Source organism: Cucurbita maxima, unplaced genomic scaffold, assembly GCF_002738345.1.
Source record: "Cucurbita maxima cultivar Rimu unplaced genomic scaffold, Cmax_1.0 Cma_Scf00007, whole genome shotgun sequence".
Classification (NCBI taxonomy): domain Eukaryota; kingdom Viridiplantae; phylum Streptophyta; class Magnoliopsida; order Cucurbitales; family Cucurbitaceae; genus Cucurbita; species Cucurbita maxima.
The window spans coordinates 1,210,145-1,220,757 of NW_019272023.1; the positions used below are offsets into that span (position 1 = coordinate 1,210,145).

Below are 10,613 nucleotides of genomic sequence, written 5' to 3' on the forward strand. Positions count from 1 at the left end.
TTTTGAAAAAAAAAAAAAAAAAAAAAAAAAAAAAAAAAAACAGAAAGAAATTAGTTTTTTTTTTTTTTTTTTTTTGTGTGATTTTAATTTGGATGATGAATTTATTCTCTCTCTATGCTCACTCAACTCAAGAGGGAAGTATGATGAATGTGCTTTTCTTTGGACATGGGATGTTCCTATTCTAACTTGTATGATAAATAAAAATGTAAATTTCAAGCTTAATTCTTTTTTTATTTTTAAGAAACGAATTATTTTCTTATTACGTTCCATTCAGAACAATTAAGAAAAAAATTAGTAATGTAAAATGATAATAAATGCATTAAATATATATTAAATTGGTTTTAATCGTATAACAAAATTGAAATGGGAATTGGGCCGATTGATTGGGTAATCATATTTGGGCTTTTGGCCCATTTCTCTGGACTCTCAAATCTTTCAAGAAAGCCCAGATTCGTCTCCTCTCAAAACACGCTTCTAACAATCACCATTTTTTCAACTCTTCTAATGAGTTTTAAATACGTTTAAAGCTCAATAATAATGGAATATTATTAAAAAAAAGATTAAAATATTTTTATATCAAACTCACTTTTCCATAATTTTATACCATAATTTAATTGCAATTTTTTTTTTCGATAAATAATAAATTTCCTCTTCATTTTGATGAAAATTTATAATTTAATTTTTGCATTAATTTAATTTATGAAAGTTAGGATTATATTCTTAATTTGATATAAGGACTTAAAAGTTTTGTTACAACCAGGAGGGGTTGTTTTCTATAGTGTCCCTCAATAATAAAGCATATGATTCCGTCAATTACTTTATATTAAAAGAGAATATATTAATTAAACAAGTAACAATAGAATAGGGTGCAAAAACCAAGTTGAAAAATGGCATAAAATAATTTTAATGAAACAGAAAGGTGTCGTGTTCACACAATTAAAGCATCCTTAAGCATGCTTAAAGTGACAAATAATTTAATTAATATAAGGTGTAAAGAGTATATAGTATATAGTGTTTTTTTAAACAATACAAAAGTGTTATGTATAGTAAAGTTCAATTATACTATTAACTCGTATAAAAATCTATACTATTACTAATCTCAAGTCTCATTCAAAGACGGATTCTCATATATGGTTAAGCACAAACCCAATCTAGATTAGGTTTGCGAGTTCCTATGTTGATTGGAGATAGGAACAAAATATTCCTTATAAGAGTGAGAACTTCTCCCTAATATTCGTGTTCTAAAATCGTGAGGTTGACGATGATACGCAAGGGGTCAAAAGGAACAATATTTGCTAATGATGGATTTAGACAATCACAAGTAGTATCAGAGCCAAACATGAGGCGCTGGCTAGCGAGGATGCTGGATCCTTAAAGAGGTGAATTGTGAGATCCCACATTGGTTAGAGAGGAGAACGAAATATTCATTATAAGGGGTTGAAAACCTAGCCAGACACTAGACACTATGTCAGGAAAGACATTGGACCTCCAAGGGAGTGGATGAGTGGATTGTGAAATTTCTCGGATAAAGAGAGGAACAAAACATTTTTTTATAAGGGTGTGAAATCTAATTAGACATGGAACACTGTGTCAATAAGGGTGTTAGATCCCAAGGGGGTGGATTGTGAGATACCACATCGATTGGAGAGGGAACAAAACGTTCATACAAGTCTTACATGAAAGTTGTACACTTTCGGAGAAAGATAAATCTAGTTAGAAGAGTAGACAAATTCATTACGTCTCGATTTCCATCAAACTCTTTAATTCACCCGCCTACAACATTCTTTCTAATATATTTGCAAACATTTCCCCATTGTCTTATAAAGACGATTATATTTTTCTATACATTCGTAAGACAATAGTGAGCCACACTAATGGCACATGCACATGTCACGATCACTAGGTTGGTTTTTTAAACTTAGATGAACTAACTCTTAGGTATGTTTCCTACCAAATTTTGTAGTGACTAAAAGTACAACAAACCAACTTAATTGGTTGCACTACCAAATAACTGAATATTCGTTTAACTAAGATATTTAAAATAGATGCTCGATCGACTTGAAAAGACCATTCAACTATTTTACGAAACACAATTAAATCATACTCGGTGCATGTAGCCACTCGTAACATGTAGGTATACTCTATATGGATACCAACCTAGCATATGGCCAGAGCCTAGACGGAAGGTGGTCTAAATTATGAGCTACAAATGTCGACACTCGTAACCAAAACAAGCAAACCCCCTGGGTCTCTCAAACCAACTGTGGCCCATTGACTCACTCATTTCCCCCACAGTTTTTTTTTCTCTTTTTTGTCCCTCCAAACTTTGACCTTCCATGCCCATAGATTTTAACCTTTTTGGAAATCACATACATTTGTCTGCTTTCCCATTATAACCTTCTATCTATATAATTTTGTAAATATTAAATCGACCATGATAATATTTTTTTAAAAAACTATATTATCGATTAAGAAAAAAAAAATAGTAAGTAATTTTTATTACGTTTTTAAGGTATAAAAATCTATTTAAATTATATTTTAACTAAACAAAGTAAATGAATGAAGGCTGTAAATGTTGCATATGGAATGAGAATTAATACTATTTGATGTTCTGGAATATTCTTACGATCCCAAGAGTAGAGGGGTAAATAGTAAATTCGTAGTGATCTACGTGGAAATCCGTCTTTTCTTGCGGAAAAAGAAAGCGCCAAAACTAGTGGCGATGATTTCTCTCTTGTTTCTGCCAAACTGCTTGATATAAACGCAGAGCAGCGAAGCTCCTTTCAATTCACTGCCCTCTCTGCTTCCATCTCTTCACTCTGTTTCTTCAATTTTCTACGTTCAACCTCATTTCCTTTGAGAATGTCTTCCTTCAAGAGCAAGTACCAGGGTAATTCATCCCTTTCTCAAACTCTTTCCATTTCCGCTTCTTTGATTTCCTCTGTTCCGATCATAATTTCATTTTGGCATTTTTTCTTAGTTCCTTTAAGTACTTCTGTTTAATGGGTTGGTTGATCTTTGTCTTTTGGTTTAGTTTCTCCGATCTGGATTCTTTGTTCTTCTGTTTTCAGTAATTGGGTTGCACTCTGTTTGATCAATGCTCTGTTTTTCTGTCGTGATCTCGAGTTGGTTTGCTCGTGAATTTTCATTTGATTGTGTCCGATTACCCTCTGTTTTCTTAATTATTAGGATTGCACTTCAACGTTTTAAGCAGGATTTTTGATCCATTTTAGCCATGATTCATTGTTTTGAATTTGCAACTTAATTGGGTTTCCTCTGTCTCTCCCTCTCTCTGTTTCTGTACGGAAGTTTCTGGGTAGTGGGAACAGTAATAATTGGGATAAATCTCTGGTTTAAAGGAAATTCTTGTCCATGCAGATGAGCTCATTGCCAATGCTGCCTACATTGGAACTCCTGGAAAGGGTATCCTTGCTGCTGATGAGTCAACTGGTACCATCGGCAAACGTCTAGCAAGTATCAATGTTGAGAATGTTGAACTGAACCGACGTGCGCTCCGGGAACTCCTCTTCCTCACACCCGGCGCCCTTCAATATCTCAGCGGAGTTATCCTGTTTGAGGAGACTCTGTACCAGAAGACTGCGGCAGGTAAACTGTTTCATTTTGGGTGTGTTGATGTTTAGCTTTCTAATTTGATTATTTCTGCAGGCAAGCCGTTTGTTGATGTTTTGTTGGAAGGCGGCGTGTTGCCTGGCATCAAGGTCGACAAGGGTACTGTTGAACTTGCTGGTACTAATGGCGAGACAACCACACAGGGTCTTGATGGCCTTTCTCAGCGCTGCCAAAAGTACTACCAAGCCGGTGCTAGGTTCGCCAAATGGCGCGCTGTGCTCAAGATTGGCCCTACCGAGCCCTCGCAATTGTCTATCAATGAGAACGCTTATGGCCTGGCTCGATACGCTGCCATCTGCCAGGAGAACGGCCTTGTTCCTATCGTTGAGCCGGAGATTCTCGTGGATGGTCCTCACAGCATTGAGAAATGCGCAGAAGTGACAGAGCGTGTTCTTGCTGCTTGTTACAAGGCTCTCAACGATCACCACGTCCTCCTGGAAGGAACCCTGTTGAAACCCAACATGGTAACCCCTGGATCTGACGCTCCCAAGGTTGCTCCAGAAGTGATCGCTGAGTACACTGTGCGGGCTCTACAACGCACTGTCCCTCCAGCAGTCCCTGCCATAGTTTTCTTGTCGGGCGGGCAGAGCGAGGAGGAGGCAACCGTGAACCTGAATGCGATGAACAATGTGAAGGGGAAGAAGCCATGGTCGCTGTCTTTCTCGTTCGGACGTGCCCTTCAACAGAGTACTCTGAAGGCATGGGCAGGAAAGGAGTCGAATGTTGTGAAGGCCAGGGCTGCTTTCTTGACAAGGTGCAAGGCCAACTCGGAGGCCACGCTTGGAACGTACAAGGGTGATGCCAAGCTCAGCGAGGGTGCGGCAGAGAGTCTCCATGTCAAGGATTACAAATACTAAATATGGTTGTATGCTGAGGGACAACAATAAGCCTTTTGAAAGCTTTACTCTTTGTTTCGAGGCATTGTTGAGTGAGCTGCTCTGCTTTCCTTTTCCTTCCGTTGTAAAACAAATGAAGAAAAAAACTACCGTTATTTGTGTTGCTAAATAACTCAAATTAATCACTCTCGTTAATTCTCCTCCAAAATATTATCATTCTATTGGGCCGATCCTATTATCCAGGCCCAAGCCCAAGTCCAAGCCCAAACATATTTAATTATATGTCGGGGGTACCGAGAAAGAGGGTGACGTTGAAGACAGATAAGGTGGGTCTTCTCAAAGTCAAAGAGGTATTTATTATTTTAAATATAATAATAAATTAATATTATTCTATTATTTAATTATTTTCATAAGAGAGATAAGGTAAAGGACCATTAAGAATGGCAGATATCCATATTCAGAAGGAAGTGTTTTGTGAGTGAAAGTGGAGACCAAACCCCTTACAAGTGTTAACTCACATCTCTCTTCTTTGCTGCCCTCTTTCACAACTCTTATCCCTTCCTTATTCAGCCATGATGTAATCCTCCATTTCTATGTCTCTCTTTCTTTCCTCCTCCAACAACCACATAACTTTACCCCTTTAACCTACGTGTAATTACGTTCAAATGAAATATCTTTACCTCGACTAGTGTCTGCCAGGTAGCTCATAATACTTGCTGACCCAGATCGCTAGATTTCGGTATGTTGTTATGAGGGCTTATACTCAAAGTAAACAATATCATACAATTATGAAGATTCGTGATTTCTAACATGGTATTAGAGTTAGTCATGACCTTAACTTAATCATGTCAATAGAATCCTCAAATGTCGAATAAAGAAATTGTGAGTATCGAAAGTGTTAGTCAAAAGTGACTCAAGTGTACTTAATTCGAGGGCTCCATAGACCTCAAGGGGGACTATATAGTGTATTTTATTCGAGGGGAGGTGATAAGATAAGGAATCACTACAGGGAGAGTAAGCTTCGGATTACCTTGTTGATTGAATATCTCAAGGCAAGAACATTGTTTGAGATTCGAATCACTCCACAAGCAAGATCGATCATGTCTAGCTTGAATGATTCTTGTTGATCAAATATTTCAAACACTTGTTTGAGATTCGAATCATTCCACAAGCAAAATTGATCATGTCGAGCTTCAATGATTCTACATGCAAACTAAATTACATAGAATTGCAAATAAACTTAGTCATTGGCTAAACAAAGCACAAATGCTTCTTTTACTATATATTTTTCAAGCCTCTTACAAATATAACATACATGGCTTTATATAAGCCTCAAAATGAAACTACTAAAACATTCCAAGAGTTGTAACATTCCTACTTAACGGCCTTAATTAACCATTATGTAATTATAACCTAAAGTAAATTAAAAGTCTTAAAATACATTAATGAAGTACATTAACTCTAAATTACTCTAAATTGTAATCCACCCAAAATTCAAAACATGAAACTTCCTTCTTCTTCATTGTGGCATGAATTGAAATATCTTTTGATAATTTCAAGAATATTTTCTTCACATCTTCATTGAAGCATATTGTATGATTAATGTCTTTTGGTTCATATCAGGAGGATTGTTGAGAGTTCTCCAATGTTACAACTTTTTTAAAAAGAAAGAGAAGAAATCTTAGGTTATCTCTTTGAATCGGAAGATTTATAAGAAGTTAACTCTCATTTTCTAAATACCTATTATCGAACTTAGATTAAAAAAACATACACATAAGTCGATGAGATATTGAACGTAAAAGCACGATTAAATAATATTTAAACTTAAAGATTAAAATAATAATGTAAATCTAGGGATTTGAAGAGAATGATTCAAGTGATTAATTAATCATTTTTTTTAATTTTTTTTAATAATATGTATTTTGTAATTATTTATAGGAAAAGCTGATGGCATCTCCAATAGTAATAAGGACTCATTGGAACTATTTTGTTCAAACACACACTCTATAGTCCATCTCTGCCACATCCTTAAAAACGACATTTTCTCATTTAAGGAACCTCATGTTTGTCCAAACCTAATCCATGCATTATTTTCCCTATTGTGTCGTACCCTTAAAAATAACATTAAAAACTTCGAAATCTACGACAGTTTGACTCTTGATCCTTCCTAAATAATATTTGACTCATAAATTTATTAAGATTCAAAATATAATTTAAGTGTTCGAGTTTAATCTATCATGATAATATTAATTTAAAAAGGTTTTGAAATTTGGAGGGTATGTATAAAGTAAAAAATTATAAATTTAGGAAACTAAAATCTGATTAATGTCTATTTTTAATTAATTGTAAAATTGATGATTTTTTTTTTTTTTTTTTTTTTTATAATTTTATTAGGGTATGTAATAATGGAAGAAGACACTGGTGAGGAACAGACATATTTGTCTTCTCAAAGATAGAAAATTAGCAATAAATTTAGAAAGCACATGCAAAGCAGCAAAAATTGACCATGCAGACATATATATATGATTATTATATATTTCCTTTTTGTTAATTATTTGCAGTTAAAATTAGGGAAAAAAAAAAGATAATTGGGATGAAAGTGCAACCGCTTAATTCCACTACTAGCACTTATTGTTCGTTTTGATTCGTTGTGTATCGCCGTCAGTCTCACAGTTTTAAAATGTTTCTAATAAAAAGAAGTTTCCACACCTTTATACGTAATGTTTCGTTCTCCTCTCCAACTGATGTGAGATCTCACAATCTACCTCCCTTGGAGGCCAGCGTCTTCACTAGCACATTGTTCGGTGTCTGACTCTTATATCATTTGTAACAACTTAATCTCACCGCTAGCAGATATTATCCGATTTGACCTGTTACGTATCACAGTCAGCTTCACAATTTTAAAACACAAGTCTTAAGGAGAGGTTTTCACATACTTATAAGTAAGGCTTCGTACCCTTCTTCAATCGATGTGAAATCTTACGTAAAGCTTCAAAAGAGAAAAAAAGGAGAAGGAAAAAGAAAAACATTATTTGATTTAATTTGCAATAATAACTGTTGGATGAAGAAATCTGATGAACTTAATATAATATATTCAATAATTATCAAATCCCAACCAGCTAAACCCTAGACCAGACAGTGAATCTCTCTCTCTCTGTCTCTGACCATGTAGCTGTAATGGATTCCATTGTCAAAGTCTTTCAAGTTTTGCATAATGACTTCATCATTAGCTCAACTTTGGTCACTTCCATTGTTGAGTTTCAGACCAAAATTTTCCCACAAACCAGATTGAGACTGATCTCCTTCACCCATCAAGAACCGAAAGCAACTATCTTGCACCACATGGCTGCCACCGCCCCCGCCCCCACCGCCAGCATTCGAGCTGTTTGGACTTTGTTCTTTGATCTCGGCACCGCCGCCGCAGGGTCCTCCGCCGCTGTAGAGGGAGGAATCTGTTTGGAAGTAAAGATTGTAGGTGGTGGCTGATCTTGAATTCTCCTTGCGTTTCTTGTTGCCTTCATCTATTGTTTTCCTTTGGTAATTATTGTTGTCTACTAGTTCTCTACCGGTGTTGTTGTTTAGTATTTCGCTCCCGTCTTCGTTTTGGTTATCGCTGTTATTCCGATGACGCTCCGGTGCGATTAATCCGTGGTCGGGCGAGGAGTTGTAGTCTCTCAATTCTCGTCCCGTTAGCCTTTGCAATGCCTCCATTAATGCTGCATCTCTAGCCTCTATCCATGCTCTCTCCTTTGCCCAAAAGCTCCTCTCTCGGTCCATTCTTGACACTTCTTGTCTCCTCCATTCCTCCTCACGAATCTGAAAAAAAAAAACACAAATTATTGGATTAAAGGATTGCAAATTCAAATTCAGATTCATATTCAATGCATTGCACAATACCATTCTATCCTTTTCCTTTTGTTCAAGAGTTTTCATGAGCTTCTCCAACCAAGCCTCTTGTTTATCAATGAGCTTCCTCATTTGCGAGTCGATAAACTGTTTGATCTTTGCCTTCCAGCATTTCCCACCTCGTCGTTTCCGTCTCTTCTCGACCGAATCGTTGTCCATAATGCCAACCGAGCCGAGGTCATCGTTGTCATCAGACGAGGCTGAGGTTTCAAACTCGGACGTGTTAGAGAGACTGAGGCTGTCGCAGTAATGCTTCTGTTGAGTTTCGTAGCTCATTGGTAGAGCGGTGGTCGGATTGTTAGTCCCATTTTGTTGGAAGCTGAGGTTGCTGTCTCCAACAAAATGGGAATCTGGAAGTTGAGCTGAATTGGTTGTTTCACCATAGAGAGCTTCCAACTGCCTGAAGAATCTGTAGTTCTTACCATCTTGTCTTCCAGCTTTGCCTTCCTTTGTCTTTTTGTAATATTTATACAAATTCTCAAACTTTTCTCTGCATTTTTTCCCACTTCTTTGATAATTGTGTTCCTCAGCCATGATTCTGAAACAAAAACAACATCTTTTCAATCAAGAAACAATTTTTATTAATGATGCATGTCAGAACAAAAAAACCCTAGATTTCAAAATCACATTTACCCCAAATTCTAACAAATTCTTCATCTTTCTTGCTCAAGAACTAAAATCAAAGCCAAGAACTATGCATTTTTCAAACAATAAACAAGACCAAAACTTTGATCAATTTCAAGATCACGAAATTGGGTTTCAGAAACCCTCTTATTATTATTATTATTATTATTTCAAAAAGTGAAAAAAAAAAAAAAAATGAACAACTTTGGAGTGAAAGACAGTGGCACAAGTCCTGTCTCTCTTCTTTCTAGAAAGTAGATTCTAAGACAACGTTAAGAAAGCAAACCAAGCAGCTGAATTCATGTAGAGTGTATGGTCATTTTCAAATTTTAAAAACATTGGAAACCAAACTCAAAACCCTCCTTAAAAAAATTTTAAAAAAATCAAAAAAATCAAAACTTTTCTTCTTTTGATACACGAAATTGGAAAAAGAATGAACACCCAATCTCAAATTCCGGAACTTGTTGTGTATTAATGAACATGTTTGTTTGTTTGTTTTAATTTATGCTCCAAAACAAAGAATCAGGAAGTTTTAAAGAACATGAAGATATTATAAATAGATACCTTGAAACTTCATCCCAAAGGGGTCCTTTTTGGTTGGCTTCTTTGAACTTAGAATCAAGTCGAGATCTGATATCCAAGAGAGTGAGAGTTTCTTGGCGAGGCCATCGGGGCGTGGCGCAGTCGGCAGCGAGTGAGGCTGTTTCGAGTTCAAAGGCGGTGGGAGCTGTTGGAGCGGAGACAACGGCAGGGGGCGTGGCAGCGGAATCGGAGCGGAAGTCAGGGAGAGGATCCCGTGGCATCATCATGATGAGGTCGTAAGGGGTATGATGGTGGTGGTGGAGGTGGTGGCGGAAGGCGGCGGCGGAGGAGGAAGTGGAGGAAGAGGAGAAGAGATCATGGTGGGGAATTGAGGAAGAAGAGGGGAAATGGGAGCGAGATGGAGGTGTAGTCATGAGGTGGCGGAGATCGGAGAGGGCATATTGATCATCCATTTCCATGGGAAGCTTGAGAGTGTGAGATAAAAAGAAGAGGTGAAGAAAAAAAATTAAAAAAAATGGAAAATTAAAAAAGGGAAGAGAAGAAATGAAAGGGTAGCGGCAGGCTCGGATCTTGTCGTCCACGAAAAAGCTAGAATTTACGCAGTGGAGTCAGGACGATGGTCCCATGTCTATGTCTAACACTCTCTATGTTCTTCTTTTCTCTCTCTCTCTCATATAATTTCATTCCGAGAGGGCGCGAGTTGGGTGTCTCAGATGTAAAGGTTAAAACGGGCGAGCATGAGTTAGAACTATACTGCTAGGGAGAGTTTTTCATACCCTTACAATGAATGTTTTGTTCTTCTCCTCAACCGATGTAGATCTCACAATCCACTCTTATTTGGGACCAACGTTATGACACTCGTTCCCTTTTCCAATAGTTGTGGGATCTCATAAAAATAAAAGGGTTTGTGGAGAATGAAACATTTTTTTTATAAAGGTGTGGAAACCTCTTGCTAACCTATGTGTTTTAAAAATTTCGAGGAAAAGTCCAAAGAGAACAATATCTGCAACCGGTAGACTTGAGCTGTTACAAATGATAACAGAGTCAGACACCGGACGATGTGCCAACGAGGAG

The 10,613-nt window shown here is 36.9% G+C and overlaps 2 protein-coding genes across 2 annotated transcripts; one reads left to right on the forward strand and one right to left on the reverse strand.

The window, feature by feature from the left end:
* Window positions 1–2,743: 2,743 nt before the first annotated feature.
* LOC111481682 (fructose-bisphosphate aldolase 6, cytosolic-like) lies at window positions 2,744–4,669 on the forward strand. Its single transcript, XM_023127242.1, has 3 exons — window positions 2,744–2,890; window positions 3,379–3,606; window positions 3,667–4,669. The coding sequence occupies exons 1-3, from the start codon at window positions 2,863–2,865 to the stop codon at window positions 4,485–4,487; spliced, it is 1,077 nt and encodes a 358-aa protein (XP_022983010.1). The 5' UTR covers window positions 2,744–2,862; the 3' UTR covers window positions 4,488–4,669.
* A 2,811-nt stretch (window positions 4,670–7,480) lies between these two features.
* Window positions 7,481–10,231, reverse strand: LOC111481611 (trihelix transcription factor PTL). The gene is made up of 3 exons (XM_023127137.1): window positions 9,561–10,231; window positions 8,364–8,910; window positions 7,481–8,282 (listed from the first exon to the last, which is right to left on the reverse strand). Exons 1-3 carry the CDS (start codon window positions 9,995–9,997, stop codon window positions 7,698–7,700), a joined length of 1,569 nt encoding a protein of 522 aa, XP_022982905.1. The 5' UTR covers window positions 9,998–10,231; the 3' UTR covers window positions 7,481–7,697.
* Between the last annotated feature and the right edge of the window lie 382 nt (window positions 10,232–10,613).

What these genes read in the sequence shown, in the direction of transcription:
- LOC111481682 (XM_023127242.1), top strand. Translation starts at nt 2,863, where the DNA reads ATGTCTTCCTTCAAGAGCAAGTACCAGG. An exon ending in CTTCAAGAGCAAGTACCAGG is followed by an intron (nt 2,891 to 3,378) that starts GTAATTCATCCC and finishes TTGTCCATGCAG; the next exon opens with ATGAGCTCATTGCCAATGCT. An exon ending in GTACCAGAAGACTGCGGCAG is followed by an intron (nt 3,607 to 3,666) that starts GTAAACTGTTTC and finishes TTATTTCTGCAG; the next exon opens with GCAAGCCGTTTGTTGATGTT.
- LOC111481611 (XM_023127137.1), bottom strand. Translation starts at nt 9,997, where the DNA reads ATGGAAATGGATGATCAATATGCCCTCTCCGATCTCCGCCACCTCATG. An exon ending in CTTTGGGATGAAGTTTCAAG is followed by an intron (nt 8,911 to 9,560) that starts GTATCTATTTAT and finishes TTTTTGTTTCAG; the next exon opens with AATCATGGCTGAGGAACACA. An exon ending in AAAAGGAAAAGGATAGAATG is followed by an intron (nt 8,283 to 8,363) that starts GTATTGTGCAAT and finishes TTTTTTTTTCAG; the next exon opens with ATTCGTGAGGAGGAATGGAG.